General features: G+C 31.2%; 1 protein-coding gene and 1 long non-coding RNA gene across 4 annotated transcripts; both read left to right on the top strand.

Moving 5' to 3' along the window:
• Positions 1-5,491: 5,491 nt before the first annotated feature.
• On the top strand, positions 5,492-9,045 carry LOC112285022 (protein NBR1 homolog). The gene is made up of 3 exons (XM_024525475.3): positions 5,492-5,923; positions 6,297-7,273; positions 7,427-9,045. The coding sequence occupies exons 1-3, from the start codon at positions 5,903-5,905 to the stop codon at positions 8,826-8,828; spliced, it is 2,400 nt and encodes a 799-aa protein (XP_024381243.1). The 5' UTR covers positions 5,492-5,902; the 3' UTR covers positions 8,829-9,045.
• A 703-nt stretch (positions 9,046-9,748) lies between these two features.
• LOC141045580 (uncharacterized) lies at positions 9,749-17,009 on the top strand. Of its 3 annotated transcripts, none has more exons than XR_012217816.2 (3): positions 9,749-10,845; positions 11,140-11,228; positions 11,510-17,009. It is a non-coding gene; the product is annotated as an uncharacterized LOC141045580 (long non-coding RNA). The 3 variants fall into 3 exon arrangements; XR_016504136.1 differs by having other exon boundaries at positions 11,120-11,188; XR_012217814.2 differs by having other exon boundaries at positions 11,120-11,228.
• Positions 17,010-19,519: the final 2,510 nt, after the last annotated feature.

The following is a 19,519-nucleotide window of genomic DNA, read 5'->3' as shown; positions in this document are numbered from 1 at the left end:
GCGGCGAGTATTGAAGAAGGCTTTGCATGAGCCTCGTGAAGGGAGGGTTCGGAGCTGACCTGGCTATTTTATGATTCGACACCTGAACTGCGCAGTAGCGCGCGCGCGTCCGCGCGCGGTTGTGGACCGCCAGAAAGCAAGTCCACGACGGAGTTTGCTCACTTGCCACGTGCAATAATTCGGCCAGCATATAGGGTCGTGCTGCGGACACGTGGACTAGGTTCTGATCCTTTTTGCGGTTCCCAAATCTGCCACATTTGGAAAGATCGCGATCGATCGGGATTCGTCCGTTTTTCATCCATCGATGCGATTGTTTGTTGGGTTTGTGGGTCGTCGGCCATGTGGATGAATTTCTTGCATATATAAATATATAATTTTATTTATATATTTATATTTATGTGTGTGTGTGGAATTTTCTATGAATATTGGATGAAATTTTTATATATGTGTGTAATAGGAAATTATAATATTAGAATAGGTGAGCTGCATGTGATAATTATCTAAATATGAAACTAATAATCTGTAGACATTTTGAAGAAAGTTTATTTTTAAAGATTGAATTAGTATTAAGGGAGATTTTTTCATAGATATGGCTATGAAATGAGTTTTGATATTATATTTTTGTAAAGAGAAGATATAGGAGATGTTTTTTAGCAAGATTTGAAAGATTTTTATTCATAGATTTGGTGACGTTTGTTATGTTATTGTTATTTGAGTGTTGGGGAAAATTTGAAACTCAGTCAGAAACTTCAACATTTCAGCAGTGTTGGTAAATCAGTATATTTGCAATAACATCCTAATTTATTTACCAAACAGTGTATAATTCTAATGAAAATCGAAAATATGTATTGACTTAAATATGATGTCTATGAAATAAAATGACTTGGAAGCCTTTACATGAAACACAAGCACTTCTCTCTTAATATTTACATATATTGAAGTATTAATAATCCAAGTAGTCAACCAAAATACATTATTTGAATAACATGGTTTGTAAATAAATAAATAAATAAATATTCATTTGGTGTTGAATTATAACTGTAAAGCATAACATGAAGTTGGAATATATATATATATATATATATATATATATATATTATTATTAGATTGAGGCTTTTAATTAATTATGTATATGTATATATATATATATATATATATATATATAATCTAACAAAAAATTTAGGGTGTTGTTAATGTTATGATAGTTTATGCTAATGCCACCACAAGCTGTTCTAAATTTGCATTGCACACCTAAATGCATTTTATGAATCACTAAAATATACATCTATAACAAATGTACGTTTCATTCATTGTAATATGCATTACAAGTTTAAGGTAGCTTGTGGTGGCATTAGCAAAAACTATGATAACATGTGGTGGATGGCAGGTTGTAATGGTAACAGCAAAAACTATGGTGGTAATGACAATAGCAACACCCTAAAATTATGATATTCATTGCACTAATTTATATGAATGTAAATTTAAATTCAATGTGTAGCATTTACAATGAGTTTTTTAAGCTGAAAATTCTACAAATTGTGCTTGTTTTTTAAATGTTGTTTTTATGTTAAGACATAAAACCTATCCAATCAGTAATAACTGTGACAATAAAGTTAATATATATATATATATATATATATATATATAAAACATATATATTTATAAATTTATATCCAAATGATGTGTTAATACTCTGATCTAGAATAATTACACTGATCCTTTGCATTTCTTCTCTGTAGTTTTGCTTGTTTTTTTTAATTTTAGGTTTATTATATTTAGGTTACAGTTGTCTAAAGTTTTTGGAATGATAAATTATAAAATAAGTATTTTCTTAGGTATAGGTCATGCACACAAATTTCTTAGCTATTAACTACTGACCTTTTGAAAAAATGAACAAAACAAATCATGTTATTAGAATGTGAATCTTTGAAATAAACCAATTGAAAAATAGCAAAGAGCGAGATTTGATTTTTCTGTCAAAGAGTATAGTGGAATGATGTATATTCATATTATAGTTTTACTAGAATAAAAAGTTATGAATTTCATGTATTCAAAATTTATATGAATAAATATCCTGGTTAGATTTGAGGGTATTGAGTTCCAGTTCACAATGATTCTGGGTCTAAATTTAAATGTAATGACATTAAATATTTGCAGTATTTTGCTTTCACGATATTTGTGAAAATTTTCTTCATTAGATTGGTCTGATTTAAAATTATTTAAAAACTTCATGACCTTTTTTCATAATTTCCTATTCATCATATTAGATGGCCACCAAACATCAAAAACTTCCTTCACATGAAACATAAATTAAACCACTTTTAATATAACATCACTTTGGTTTTGGTTTTAGTTTTAGTGTTTTTTGGGGAGTTTATTTCTTTATATTTTCATTTGTGATAAATATTATATAGTTAAATTAGAAACATTTTTATAAAAAAAATGACCATATTTAACAATAAGCACAACCTTATTCAATTGTTTTTATTTATTACTTGAACAACCTCAAACTTTCGCTTTGTTACACATGGGTGCAAATTCAATGCTGAATGACTTATTGGAAACTTGTTCATGCTTTTAGAATCATTACAAAATGTACTTTTTGCACTAGTTTGAAGTATTTCATGCTTTTGAAATATGAAACCAAGATAATTTCACATTATATTCTAAATATGCACATAGAGTAGATCCATAATAAATCAACATTTTTGTATCTAAACATTTAACATGTTTATGTACAAAAAATATAAATCTCCATAATTGATCTGTTTGAATAGGATTGTGCAATCTTTAAAAATGTAATTATTTTACAGTTTAAATCTTTATGTTTTATTATTATAATATTTACTATATTGTATAATTTAATATTGATCCAAAATTATTGTACCTTTCTTTAGAATATTTTGTAATTTCACTAAATTTAAAAATATTGAGAAATAAAAATAACTAACATTGTTTTATTATAGTTTTATATAAATACATATTGAATAAAATTTGGAATAACCTTAGAAGGTCCTAATACTTAAAAGACACAATAAGAGGACATACTTTTAAAGATTATAATTGGTTGAAATTGAGAAGCCTTACTTAATTTTCTTTTTATATTTAAAAAATCAGTTTAGAGTCTATAAGAAGAAAAAACGGATTAATTTATTTTAAATTTACTTTACATTTTATCTTTTTTACATGGCATATATAATACTAGATGGACCCGTGTCATTGTCACGGAAAGTTTGACTCAAATGAATCTATTTTTGTGAGCCAAAGCATATTTTTCAAATTCAAATACAATACAATAGAAATAGAAAGAAAAAAATTACATAATGAAGCTTTCATGTATGAAGTAGGATAAATAAATCTATGTTGTTGTTACAAATAAATTCTATAGATGTAACTATAAAGATAAAAACTATAAAAAAAATTAACTATTTTTGAAAAATTCTTTAAAATAAAAATTAAATAAAAAACTAAAAACCAAAAATAATAAAAATATCTAATAAAATTTAAAATTTAATAAAAAATAACTTAGTAATAATAATAAAAATAACAACAATAAAAGAAGATATTATTTGTGAATAATAAAATTATAATAAAATTAGAATAAAATTATAATAAAATAAAATATTCTTTTAAAAGTAAATATTATAAATATTAAAATCTTAAAATTATAAAATATTATAAATAATAAATATTTTTTGAAAATAATAATATTCAAAAATTCAATTTTATACACATAACTTTAGTTTAACTTACATTATAGTTTAAATTACATTATACCAATCCAACAACAAATCCAAACATCAAAAAAAAAAAAAAAACAAAACAAAACAAAACAAAAAATAAATAAATAAAAAAACAAAGAACAAACAAACAGACAAAGTCAAAAAGCTAAACAAAAACACAAAAACAAAGCACTATATCATAAACCCGTATCGTTGTCATGGAAAGTGTGACTCAAATGAAGTTATTTTTGAAAGATATGTTTGTAAGCCAAAGAATATTTTTCAAATACAAACATAATACAATACAAATAGAAAGAAATAAAGTACACAATAGAGCTTTCAGGTAAGAGGTAGGATAGGTAAACTTGTGCCATTGTCATGGATAATATACGAAAAAAGTAATTAATTTTGTTCAGCGAACTACTTATGAAAATATTAAAAAAAAAACATTAAATTATAAAACATTAAATCATAAAAGTATATTAAGACATTCAAGATGTATTAAAGTCAATAAATTAATAAATTAATAAATTAAAAAATATAAAAAATAAAATACTAATATTTATGTAATTAAAACTTTTGGGAAAATAATATTTAGTGTGGAATTTAAATTATTTTCTCTGGGAAGAAGAATCTTAATAGAACAGGAGGAAGTGCATTGAGATAGTGCTACATAAATTTGACCATGGGAAAAAATATATTGTCATAGATCCAAACCAACATGCTTAACCAATTGCCCTTAGGATTTATTTATTGTAATTGCAAATGCAAGACGGATGGGAAATTACTTTCTCTTTAAAATAAATAGGAGTTCTTTTGTTGTAGAAGTTAATGTAATCTACAGAATAAACACCAAGTTTCTATCAAATTTCCCTCCAAGAATTCTTACTTCAAGAACTCAATCCATTAGTGGTATAATTATCAATTGGGTTCCATTGCAAAGTCCTTGGCAAGGAGCAATATTTCTTAGTAGCATTACCAGAGTCTCAATCCTAAGACAAAGCCTTGATCTGGGCATTCCAAATGGATTAAGTGACTTGATGAATTCGACTGGATAAACATTATTGTTGTCAACACCATCTTCAACAACAACTTCATCAGCGCTTATATATTCTTGTTCTTCTCTAGGAAATATGGCCATAATCTTCTCATTAATATCTTCTACATCATCATTCCATGTAGATAAAATGGTTCTATCTCTAAAGAAGGCATCTTCTCACTTTATATTATCTCTAAAAACTAGGATTACTATAGAAGAAACTTTCCTCACCAAGGGAAGAACCCATTTAATTATTTTATACAACAATTTCTCAAACTAGGCTTCTAAAATAATAAATAAATAATATAAATAAAAAATATATATGTGTTGCTTTTAGTGTAGAACAGGCCACGGCAATGGGGTTGAAATTTCAGGGCAGCTCAGGAGCACATAAAGACGGGCAGGCCGGATCATAATTGAGCCCGGGTGTGTTACCATGCGGGCCCCTATCACCGCGGGCACGAGAGACGGAGGAGTCACCATGTGACCGACCCACCCACCGACCATCAGAGAGAGTGAGTGCCTTGGCGAGCACGAAAAGCGAACGGATGAGGAGGCGGTCGTCTAACGAAAAAAGCAGGGAACGGACGAACGAGACTTCGCAGGCAACGACGGAGCGGAGGTCGGTGGCGCAGGCCAGGACTACGCGACAAGCAAGGGAAGCTTTGCAGGGCAAAAGCGTAGTATATAGCACCACCCTCGACCCCGAGGGTTTCCCATTAGTTGTTGCTTGTGTCTTCTTCGTCTTTGGAGTCTACGTGCGGATCACAGGAACGCACCTCCGATTCGTAGTTGTTAATTGTTGATTCTGCAATTGAAGAAGAGTGTCTTCTCTTGCAACAGCCCTGTGTTGGTTGTCTTAGGTCCCTTTTCCCCATTTCCCCCGTTGTGTTAATTTTGTATAATTGGTTGGTTTTTGTGTTTACGAGGGTTGTGATCTATTCGCAACTGGTTCGTTGTTCGTACCTACGGATTACCGGGACGTGGTGCGTGGAGATTGCAAGAAAAGAGGTTTTCGTTTATAGAAGGAGTGGGTTTTTTTTTTTGGTTACTTTCCTCGGTGGCTTTGCGGATTGACTACTTTGTAACAGCTTACGACGGGTTTTGACGTTCTGGTTGCTTGAAGGAGACTTTTGTGGACATGGCTCCCTACGTTTTAAAGGTTTGTGGTCTAAGCCTCTTCGTTGAGAATGCTCTCAGGGATTTTTAAATGCTGTGTTTGAGTGCAATTGCTTGTCCAACGTTGTGTAGATTATTGGTAATTATCTTAAGTGATGTTACGAACCTAAGTTAATCATGTCGTTGCTTGGTCAGTTGGTTTTTTTCTGTTGCATGGAACACATGCACCGAATAGTGTCGTCATCATGAGTGTTTTTCTTGAACATAGTATATTCGCATGTATTATGGACCAATAGTATACGTTATTGAGTTTTCGGCTATGGTCGGTATTGTAGCAATTATGCACTAAAGTCTTAACAATTTTTGTTTGATTTGCGATCCTTACGCCAGCAATTGTTTGTTAATTGGTGTATCAGATCAAGTATGGTGATGTCCTGCGCCGTATTATTGTGGAACAGTCCCTGCTTGCCATTGGACCTGATATGAGCTTTAGTCAACTTGAGGATACCATCCGCCTATCCTTCAAACTTCCTGTTACATCTGGCTTTGTTATAACTTACACTGACAAGGATGGCGATGTTGTGACTATGACTGGTGAGCATGATCTCCACGATGCATGCGTTCTTCAAGGGTTGAATCCTCTTCGTTTAACAGTAACTGTTCCAGAGACACTTCGCCAAGCTCATTCGGATCAGCATGGCCATGATGGTCACCAAGGACACCACGGTGGTCACCAGGATCTTGGTCCCCAAGGACACCACGGTGGTCACCGGGATCATGGTCACCATGGACATCACGATGGCCATTGGGATCATCCCCGTCTGCACCCTCAGACAGACACTAAAGTCCCCGATATGCAGAACCTTTTTGGTAATACCATGAAGATGTCAATGGAGACTGCGAAGCAAACTATGGCCTTCACCCAACAGGTTCTACAAGCTTGTGAGCCTCTGATCAAGAGGGCGCCGTCGACGGTGGTGTCTGAAGTGATGGATACGATCACTAAATTGGCCTCTTCTGCTCATTTGGGAGGAACAGCAGCAGCAACAACAGGAGCAACCTTTTCCCAACCTGGGTCAACACCTTCCTCATGGACAACTTCTACCCAGCCAGCGGCACCCGCTTCTCAAACTGGTGCCCCTGAACAGTCTGAACCACGCTCCATCTTCGCCCATCCACACATTCATTCCGTATTCTCGGATTTTCATCCTAGCTTCCCATCATCTTTCCAAGCCGCGTTTCCTGCACCTGGTTCCGTTGGATTGGGTAGTGACAAAGTCCAGGCCACTGGTATGCCTCCTCAGGCTGCCAAGGAAGCCGTTCAGCACCGCGGTGTTCAGTGTGACATGTGCGGCATGGTTCCAATTGTGGGTACTCGTTACAAATCCAATAAGTAAGCACTTCGATCCTACAAATTAAGCTTTCTGTCGTTCAATCAACCCTGGATACGCTGAAATTGTCATACATTTTGAGAGATTTTTTTTGTCTTGTATCTTCCTTGCCTCATTTGTACATTTGGCTGATATCATTGTTTCCGTGTTTACAGGAAGCATGATTACGATCTGTGTCAGAACTGCTTTCAAGACTTCGGTAAAGTCGAAGACTACACACAGATTGAACGCCCACTTTGGCGTCCTCGTCACATGAATTCACAAATTGGTGGTGGACGTATGCGGTGTCCAGCATTTTCTCCTCACGGAGGAAGACCATCGTTTCACCTCCGTGGTCATCATGGCCCTCATGGTCCCCATGGTAGCAAAAGCGACTCTCGTTGCGGAGGTGTTTTTGGCCCTGCTGGGGGGAAGTTGGATGCTCGGTTTGTGCAAGACGTGACTATTTTTGATGGCACAGAATTTGCACCTGAAACCGCATTCACCAAAATCTGGCGTTTGCGCAATAGTGGCTCTTGCGCGTGGCCTAAGACAACCCGATTGATGCATGTGGGGGGCGATGAATTAGGATGTGTTCTCCCAGTCAACCTCGAGTTGCCTGAAGGAGGTTTGGCTCCAGATGGTGAAGCGGAGGTTTCAGTTGATCTCGTAGCTCCTGCGAAACCAGGGCGTTATGTTTCTCACTGGCGCTTAGTTTCTCCCACTGGTCAAAAATTTGGTCATCGTGTCTGGGTCTTGATCCAGGTTGTTCCCAAGGACGAGCAATCCCCACAGTTAATGGAGTCGCTTATGGCTTCATCCCAATCATCTGAAGAGGATACTAAACTGCCTGAGCAAGGGGTTGCAGAGACTGCACAAGCACCAGACATTACCGACCTTCAGCCTATCGATACAGATGTTGACGCGATGTCAGTCGTACCGAAGGCTGAAGCTGATGATGTCCTTGTTTTAGTGCCGGAGGTAGCGGCCAAGGAACCAGAAGGTGAAGGTGAAATCTCACCTGGAACCACGCCGTACCCTGAGATCAATATGGAAGCTCTCACCCTGGACCCCGTAATTATTGATGCTGGAAAGATACCGGAGGAGAACACTGCTGTGGAGGACAGTGAGCTTGGGAATTTCTCCATGGTGAACATGCCGATCACCTCTGAAATTCCGATTCAAACTCCTGAACCAGAAAGCACAGCTGATCCACGAGTGCTCGTAGATGATGGACCTGATGACTCCATTACGGAGGGAATGAAGATGCCTGCAGAGGTCGACCCAAGGGCGAATTCTGTGGATGCGATGTTGGCGACCCTTGAGTCCATGGGATTCAAACAGAGAGATGTTAATCAGGAGGTGTTAAAGAAGAACGGCAACGACTTGCAGCGCACCCTTGACGACTTGGTCATGGCAGTGGAGTGGGATCCTATGCTAGAAGAGCTAGAGGAGATGGGGTTTTACGACACTGACATGAACCGCTTGCTGATGTTCAAGAATAACGGTAGCATCAAACGCGTTGTGAAGGAGCTCGTCCAGATGTACAAGGATCCTAAAGGCAAGGAACAGGCTTAAGTTCGATGGCGATTATAACTAGTCCCAACGTCCTCAGCCCTGGCTCCCAAGGCTGTATAACACAAGACATTTGTGTGTAGCGGGTTTAGAACAATGTTTCCACTCCAAACTCGTCTGGATTTTGGGGTCTTTTTAAAACTGTATGTCTCTTGAATGGGATAACAGCGTTGTTTGGAAAACAACAATATCAATAAAGATAATTTTAGTAGTTATTCAATGTCGGAGTTTACAATGTTAGTTTTCTTTCCAATTTATGTATTATAAGGACAGAAGGTTTCGACTATCGAAATTTCCTATTCAACCATTTAAAGTACCAAGACTTCCCAGTCTTAAAAAACATGGCACCTCCTGCAATACTGAATTTTACCGATTTTTTTTTGGTACACCAAAAAATCGATAGAAGGCTTATTGTGCTAACATGCAAAAGCTGGGTACCGAAAGCAGAAGCACAGAATCGACTCACATATAACTTAAGCTTCAAACATAAAGTCGACAGACTAAATGATAAACAAGTAGAATAATGGTGTTATTTCATGGGTTCCGTGGTAAAGTCAGGTTATCATCCCCTTCTAGAAATCATGGATATTCCGTGCTAATTAGAAATAACAATATATATATATATATATATATATATATTTTATGAAATTCTTAAATTTGTTCTTAATCTCTAATTTACATTAAAGTCTTACCACTTGCAATATATATATATTTATATACACAAAGGGAATTATATGAAGATGAGGATGTACAAACTGAGATGTAATTTGTATGTTTTACTGAATTGTACATTGGACAATAATACTGTTAACTTTCAAAATAAAATGCTAAATCAATACAAAAGATGATATACAATAACATAAATCACAGTATCTGTAAAAATTCTATATATATATATATATATATATATATACAAATAAACACATACACATACATGTTACATATTATAATTTTAAAATACAACAAGAAATGCAAATCTAGTATTTATACACTTATATAAATTGAGAATTTTTCCATTGAACTAATTGGACAATGAAGATTTCTTTAATTTATCTCATTCGAATTTTATATTATGTCCTTTAGCAAATTTTATGATCCTTTTCATGTTCTTGTGTGTGGATCTAATTTTAAAAAATCTCCCATGTCTACAATTTGCACATGAATGAATCAAAGAACATCTGGAAGATTTATGGAGGAATTAGGGTTTAAATGTGTAAAAAGACACAAATCGTACTGAAAGGTTGTTTTTGAAGGTTCTTATGAATTTTAAAGTACTTTTTAAAAAATGATCTGAAAATTTATGATATTTTGTCATGCAATATTTTCATAAGAATATCACAAAAATTACATGTGATTGTTCACATTTGATGCTAAAATGTATCATTGATCATCAACAAATATCATGCAAAGTAAATTTGGGGGAAAAACAGAAAAGTAAATTGCAAATATAAGAGTGCAATGATGTAAAAAATAAAAAACAAAACACACACTCACGATTTTTATGCCAAAATTGTTATATGAAACAATTATACCCTTAAAAAACAACTCCTCTTTACAAAGGTGAATGACTGTTCACATTCTCGTTGTTTGATTATGGATCGAGAACCCAATTTTTTTGAATTTTTCATAATATGCATAACATAATGCAAATTTATATAATTCCTCACATATACAAAATCTCTTTTTCAAATTAAAGATTCAAATTTCACATTTGCAGTATAAACAATTTCCATTATTCTGAAACGTAACGTTTAATGTTTATGCAATGCAAAGAAATTATTTGATATAAAAAATATCACACAGATGCATTTGTATAATATTCCCTCAAAATACAGACAATCATGAAAAACTCAACCGTGAGCAGCTTCAAAAGTAGTTTTTGCGTGGTTAGCAAAATGAACTAAAATGGAAGTGAAGAAATGCTTAAAAAACCTCCACATTAATTTGAATAGACAAAAATCGAAATACCACTACTCTAAGATTTCTATTTGTGACGAAAGCAAAACATCGAAAATTCAATGTGCGTCGAAGCTTTCTTTTAAATTTCTTAATCTATACTATTTTCATAATTTATTCATGCATATTATAATTTTAAATCGAACTCTACTCTAGAGTTTTATTAAATCTGAATATCTGATGACATATATAAAACTTGTGAATGGTATAAAAATAAAAATAAAATGATGTGAAATATATTTGAGATGGACTATATATATATATATATATATATATATCTGCATGTTTTAACATATATATATATATATATATATATATTGTAATTTTATTGTGAACAGCTGCAATGTTTGATAAGCAGAGCAAAGCAGTTGAAAGATTAGTATTCAAAACAGTTTAAATATATTAAAGTTGTAATCAATTTATAGAAAATATTCTTTAAAAAAATATGTATGTTCCAAAGCATAATAAAATTGATGCTATCATTTTAGGTTTTGAAATTTAGTCATTCAAGTTTTTAGCAATATCAAAATTTATTACTGAAACAATGTCAAATTTTTAGAATTTTTTCAAAAAATAATTTAAAATTTTATTCAATTGTTGAATTAAATTCTAAAAAGAATGATCATCATGATAAATATCCAGATGGATAATCAACATACATTGGATATGTCACTTATAAAATTTCAGTAGTAAATCTAATTGTAGTAATTTATTTTTTGATTATCTAGGATAAAAATTCAACGTGGAACGTCAAGTTACTAGATATAACAATATATTTATATATATATATATATATATACACACACAAATTTTTATATATGGATAAGAGAAATTATCGGTCTTCTCACAAAACAATCAACAACAAAGATTATGCTGAATATGAAAGAAGGCGTACTACATGGCATCCATCTGAAGCCATGGAGAAAAAAACATACAACATAAATGGAAATCCATTCAAAGGCAATCAAATGCAACAATCTACCGCAAATGGTGTACAATACGAATTAGATCCAAATGATGAATCATATGGTTATTATAATGATTCTGCAATAAAAGGTTCTTTAGAGTCACCTTCATTCACAAATGAAATGGTAGAAAGTGAAAATTACAATGAATTTCCTCTCCAACCAACACAAGAATTTGGAGATCCTTCATCTGACCAACAATACCCAACAACCATTTATTATGGCGATCAAATGGAATCATCTCCATATCAATCATCACATCAATCTGTGGCAAATGCATCAATTGAACAACCCACAGATGCATCTTATGAAGAATGGGAGAATGATAATATGTCATCACAATCCATGTATGTTTCAAACCAACAATTAATTGATAATCAATCAACTCAACAATTGATGAATGATTTATCAACTCAACAGTCTATTCCACAAAATCAATTGTATGAAGATGAAAATGTATCGCCTTACAAATCAATTCAGACCTCAAATGAAAATGTATTAGTGAGACAATCAATGGCTAACAATTCATATATTCCATCCAATGAAAATGCATCCAAACAAGAATTTATGGAAAATCCCTCGATAGAAAACTTTGTAGCTACAAAATCAAATAGACAATCTATTGGTGCACCTACATATTTTAATGATAACAATGCTCAAATATTTCATGATAATGGCTTATCACCATATGATTCTATACACAAATCAATAGACAATCTTACACTTAATTTACAAAAACTTAATCAACCTAAAATCAATGAATTTGTACAACCATCAACTAGACAATCTATGGCAAATAAATCCATATCACCATCAATTCAACAATCTATAGGAAACCAATTTATAGAACTATCAACTAGTCAATCTTTGGCAAATGAACATATGCAACCATCACCTCAACAATTTATGGAAAATGAATCTATGCAATTAGCATCTCAAGAATCTATATTAAACCAATCTATACAACCATCAACTCAACATTCTATGGAAAATAAATCTATGAAACCATTAATACAAGAATCTATAGATAACCAATCTAAACAACAATTGATTCGACAATCAATGGCAAACCAATCAATGCAACAATCAACGCGGCAATCTATGGAAAATAAATTTATGCAACCATCAATACGACAATCTATTGGAAACAAAGTTATACAACCATCAACTCAACAATCTATAGCTAATGAATATATGCAACCATCAACTCGTCAATCTACAACTAATGATTATATACAACCATCAACTCGTCAATCTACAGCTAATGACTATATACAACCATCAACTCGTCAATCTACAATTAATGATTATATACAACCATCAACTCGTCAATCTATAGCTAATGATTATATACAACCATCAACTCGTCAATCTATAGCTAATGACTATATACAACCATCAACTTGTCAATCTATAGCTAATAACTATATACAACCATCAACTCGTCAATCTAGAACTAATGAGTATATGCAACCATCAACTCGTCAATCTATAGCTAATGACTATATGCAACCATCAACTTGTCAATCTATAGCTAATGACTATATACAACCATCAACTCGTCAATCTATAGCTAATGACTATATACAACCATCAACTCGTCAATCTATAGCTAATGACTATATACAACCATCAACTCGTCAATCTACAACTAATGAGTATATGCAACCATCAACTCGTCAATCTACAGCTAATGAGTATATGCAACCATCAACTCGTCAATCTATAGCTAATGACTATATACAACCATCAACTCGTCAATCTATAGCTAATGACTATATACAACCATCAACTCGTCAATCTATAGCTAATGACTATATACAACCATCAACTCGTCAATCTACAGCTAATGAGTATATGCAACCATCAACTCGTCAATCTACAGCTATTGAATATATGCAACCATCAACTCGTCAATTTGCAGCTTATGAGTATATGCAACCATCTACTCGTCAATCTGCACCTAATGAGTATATGCAACTACCAACTCGGCAATCAATGGCAAATCAATTTAAACAACCATCAACTCAACAATCTACAACTAATGAATATATGCAACCATCAAATCGACAATCTATGGTAAAACAATTTAAACAACAATCAACTCGACAATCTATGGCAAATCAATTCAAACAACCATCAAGTGGAGAATCTATGGCAAACCAATTCAAAAAACCATCAACTCAACAATCTATGGACAGCCAATCAATGCAACCATCAACTCGAATATCAATGGAAAATCAATCTATACAACCATCAGCAATTGAAAATGAAAATTATAAAGTGAATAAAAATGAACTTCAGTTGGAAGAAGTTTATAATCGACAATCACCATATAGATCAAGCTATAAATCAACTAATAATCCTTCAATAAGACAATCAATGGCTAATAAATTACATCAAAAATCAATAAATGATTATTCAATAAAACAACAATTAGATAATCAATCTACGAATGATGTAAGTCATTTAAATAATACATTGCCAATAAAATCAAATCGACAATCTACGGCAACCAAATCTAATCGACCATCTTCACAAGATGGTCATTTGTCATATTCAAGAACAATAGAAAGTGAAAATGATATCATACCATCTAAATCCAAGCGACAATCTACAACAAGTAGATCTATGCAACAATCTAGATCAACTAGTCCAAGAATGCAAGATGCTGAGGTCTTTGAAAACAAGGATCCACTTGATATGCATTATTATACATCAGATCAACAAAGTTTAGAAAACTCTTCAAATCAACACTCTATGCCTAATCAATCAACTAAACAATCAATGGTATTGAGGTCAAATCATCAGTCAACAACAACAGAAAGATATATTCCCCAAGAAATCATCTCTGATGAAACATCTTTTCAAACAAATCGTCAACCAATGGCAAACAAATCGTTACCACAAATTTCTTCAAATAAATATGTAGACCAATCAAATTCAAATGGTTTTGAAAATGAGAAAAACAGCCTTGAAGACAGACCCACTTTGAATCAATTTCAATGTAAATCAAATCGTCAATCTATGACAGATCATAATGTTCCACAATTACAAGGAATTAGATCAAATAGACAATCTATGGGAAACAGGTCCATGCGACCATCTCATGCTCAACACCAACAGGATCATATAAATATAATTCAACATGACATCCCACAAAATAAACAATCTGTAACCAATCAATCAATAGAAAAACCCACAGCAGGAATACATGAAAAAATTCATAAATTTGAAGATGAAATATGTTCTAACCACATTTTGATGGGAAATAAGGCTGGCTGTCAATCAACAGGAAACAGATCCAAACAACAATTTATACAAAAAAGAGCTGCTCATCATTCAAATATTGAAGGACCAAATTTTCAATATCAAAATTTAAATAATGAACCATTTTTAGTTCAACAATCAGCTAAAAATCAATATGCTCAAAAACCTCATGGAGATAGATCGAATAAACAATCAGTAGTAACAAAGTCATTGAGGCCATCTTCCACTGATAATTATGATAATGCCCCCAATCAAACAACTGAAAATAATTCATTTCAAAACCAACAACTAGTAGATGAACGATCAACGTCAACTAATTTTAATGTACAAAATCAAATGACAGAAGATCAAAATTATCCAAAATCTGTGAGTTATAGATCTACACATCGGTCGGTGGCTGATGGTTCAAATTTTAATTCTCAAACAGGAGATAATGAATTACGATCCACAAGGCAATCTATAGGCAATAGATCAAATCCTCGATTTTCAGAAGCTAGATCCTCGCGAAAGTCAATGGAAAAAGATCAAAATTTAAAACATCAAATTATGAATGACAATGTACAACTAAATGAATCTTTGTATATACCAACAAGGCAATCTACGTCGACTAGGTCAACTAGGCAATCTAGATCATCAGGAAATAAATCAAGGCAACAATCCATGGGTAATAGATCCGCACGAGTATCTACGGCACCCAAATATGCCTCACAACCAGAAATTTTTAATGAAGAAAATGTAATAAAAGTGAAACCAACATCTATGGGAAATGTGTCTATTCATCAATCTATGGCAAGAGGAGGTCCGGATTATCAACGTAACATAAGAAACAATGAAGATTGTGCAGTTAATCCATTGTACCAATCTACACGACAATCGACAGCCAATAATCAAGCCAACCCAATTAGTCCTGGAAACCCACCTTTCAATAACTCAATTCCAAATGAACTTCATGAAGACTTAACTTCAAAAGTATCAACCTACTCCGCCGATCAATTTGGTTCAAATGTTAATGAAAAGGGTTTGTCATCAAATGTAGAAAGTTCCCCAAATGTAGCAAGTCCATCAACATTTGTAACACTTGAAGTGAGATCAAATGTTCAAAAAGACTCACTTGATAAGTTTTTGGTAGGTGGATGGGATAGCGTAACCCTAAAAATACCTCCAGAAATGCATTCGCTTTTACATGGTATTCGTAATTCGTTATCGTCTGATAACCCAGAAATAAATTTAGAACACCGGATGCCAAATATGGGTGAAGAACATGATGCCAATTGTTCGGCCAACATACGTATTGTGTACTCTGGACTTTATAATTCAAAAAAAGAATCAATAAATGATGATGTATATGAACAAAGTCCAGTATCACATACTCATTTTAGAGCTGATAATTCTAATTGTCTTGGTTGTAATGTTGAAAAAGAGCAAAGCACGGTAAGATTTGATGTTCAAAAAACGTAATGGTTTTGATCAACATAGATTGTAACTAAAAATTTGAGATTCTAATGCTTTATAAAATTTCAAAAATTATATACAAAGTTATAAAATAAAGCATTAATTTCAAATAACTTTATATATGGTCAAAGGCTACTTTGCCTAATTAACTATAAATTATGCAGTGATGTTGAAAACCAAATATAAGCATTTGAAAGTTAAAATCAAACTTAGAAGATATATAGATTGGAAAGGGAATATTTTGTAAATAGAAAAGTAAATTAGGTTAATTTTGCATCCGATGGGTGATTCTAAATTTTAGTTTCTGATATGAGAAAATGTAAATTCGTCATCTAAACTAAATTTTTTGATGCATTAATTAAAAAAATTATTTACAGAATTAAACATGATTGAGGAAAAACAATCTGATCAAGGTTATAATTATTTTTTTCATTATAAGGGATTTCCTCACTAAAATAAAATCATTTGATTTGCATCTAGCATAGCATGGAAATACTATATTCTTTGCATAATATAAAATTTAAGCTAAAAGCTAACAAGTTCATAAGTTCACAAAAATGGTTTAGGTGAACTTTACAACTGTATTTGCTTTCAATTATGTTTCTTTATATATATATATATATATATTTATATATATTTGAAAAATAATAAACATGATAATTTTAACATCAATTTACAGCATAAGTTCTTTAACAGGATCTATAAATATTAAACTTCGAAACTTATTTTTAAGTTGTAGCTTTGAAAACAATTGTACCCAAAAAAATATAGAATGAAACTACTACTGAGCAAAGTAATAGTTTACTTGTTTTGTTTTGTTTTTGTTTTTGTTGTTGTTTTGTATTTTTTTTTTTTTTGTTTTTTTTAAACAAATTAAACTAAAAAACAATCGAGAACTTATACTGAATTAAAATAATGTATAATATTTAGTTGTGATTCCAAAAGATCAGAATTGTACTTTGATAATCTATTCTGAAATTAAATAAAAAAAAAAACTAAAACAAATTTATTGAAAAAAAATCCAAAATAGGTTTTCTGTGGTCAAAAGTTTCCAATATTGTATTAAAAAAATTTAAAATATTATTATTTAATTTTGATTGTGTGTGAAAATAAGTATTCTTTAAGCTGTATATACAAACTAGCACTCAAAATATGGATGTAATTTAAAATAACTTTTTCAGTATAAAATGTAAAGTATAAAATGTAATGAAGTTCAAATAGATTAGATAATGAGTAGATGATGTTTTAAAATTAGAATTAAAGTTTTTAATTACTATAAAAATACTACTATGACACCTTGAAGCATTTTCTTAAAGAGCACACATACATATGTACAAATGCTATCATGAATAATATAACCATTGATAAAAAGATGTTGATTTTTATTTTAAAACAAACTGATTTTTGTATTTAATTAAAAAGATATGTAGACCATGAAGCACATAAAAAGTTATAAATAACTAGATTCTAATCTTATAATATAGAAGATTTGGGCAATTATAAACTATTCGTAATAAAAAAATTTGGCCAGTTCAAACTTTAGTTTAACATATAATTTCAACTCATAATAAATTAATGTATCTATTCAATCATGAAAATATTTTTAAAAAATAAAATTATATTAACATATTTTTTTATTATATTAAAATTATATATTCCAGATAAATATATTTTTATATAAAATATATACTATAAAATATTATTATTATTTTATATAATTTTTAAATTTTAAAATGATTCACATTATTTTAAAAATTAATTATTAATTTCATCTAATATACATCTTTTGACTAGTGGATTGTAAATTTATTAAGCATTTCTATTCCTTAAAATTTTTATATTAATCAAAATAACTATTGGTAAGAAAAAATAATCTTAGTTAATCTTAATTGCACAAATTTTATAAAATAGGTATTCACCTAGCTTCTATTCTAATCTTTTTTGCTTTATTTATTTGTATATGTTTAGATGTTGGTTGACTGTCTTGTATTTTGCAGGCAACTTAGTAATAGACAATTAATTGTTGGAAGTATCTAATATATTAAAAAAATAAGTGTATAATTGAAGATTTTGGATTTTTTTAAAAAATATGTAAAATTAATTATAAAAAATTAGACATTATTAAGTATTTAGTATTTATTAAAGTATTATTATGTAAAGAGTCATTTTTATTTTATATTTATTTAATATTATGTACTATTGACATATCTATTCTGCTACTAGCTTGATTTAAAAAAAAAAAAATCATAAAATATCTAACTAAACTATGTGTTACAAACATATATATTTATTCTAATAAATTATATGATTAGATATGTATCACAAACATATAAATTATAAGTCACAAACATATAAATTTGTATGATTAGTTGGAAGTAGATAAAAGTAAATTAATTTTATAATATCTTTTAGAAAAGCTTCTTAGAAGCTTCATAGATGTGGTTTCAACTTTACATGTATTTGTAGTTGATTGGTAGATTAAAAACTTTGTCAACAAGTTAATCACATATTATTCGTATTGATATCTTGTGGAATAAGCTAACTATTTGGCACATATAGAAAACTTACCTTACAAGTTAAGATATGTGTCTTATAAAGTTAATTTTTGTTAGAAGTCTTATTGAATATCACAACATAGTTTCTAATTAGATAGTATATATGGAGGCAAGAGTGAAGCCTTTTTCATTCTTGTCAATAACTTTTTAGTCCTTAATCTTGTTTCAAGACTTCTTAGTCTTTTTGTCTTTGGCAACAACCATTCTAATTTAATAATATATCATCTTTGAATTTTTTTTTAGTCTTTTTGAGTGACATAAGAGTATATTGATATTTTAGTTCTTTGAGGTTGATGTCCTTGCTAATTTGATAAGAGTGCCAATTCATTCCTCTTATCTTGTTTTAGAAGTGAGTGGATTATTTTACTTTTATTGTTGTATTTTGAAGATTGTGGATTACTTATATTTTAACAAATAATTTAATTTTCTAATATTGATTTCTTTCTTAAAGAAAGTGGATCATCCATCTTTGTGTAAATTTTCATTTAACATTAGA

This window comes from Physcomitrium patens, chromosome 7 (genome assembly GCF_059467195.1).
Source record: "Physcomitrium patens ecotype Gransden chromosome 7, ASM5946719v1, whole genome shotgun sequence".
Taxonomy (NCBI): domain Eukaryota; kingdom Viridiplantae; phylum Streptophyta; class Bryopsida; order Funariales; family Funariaceae; genus Physcomitrium; species Physcomitrium patens.
This window is presented reverse-complemented; position numbering and strand designations above follow the sequence as displayed.

Coding starts and splice junctions, on each gene's coding strand:
- LOC112285022 (XM_024525475.3), top strand. CDS start 5,903: ATGGCTCCCTACGTTTTAAAG. Junction 5,924..6,296: donor TGGCTCCCTACGTTTTAAAG/GTTTGTGGTCTA, acceptor TTGGTGTATCAG/ATCAAGTATGGTGATGTCCT. Junction 7,274..7,426: donor ACTCGTTACAAATCCAATAA/GTAAGCACTTCG, acceptor CCGTGTTTACAG/GAAGCATGATTACGATCTGT.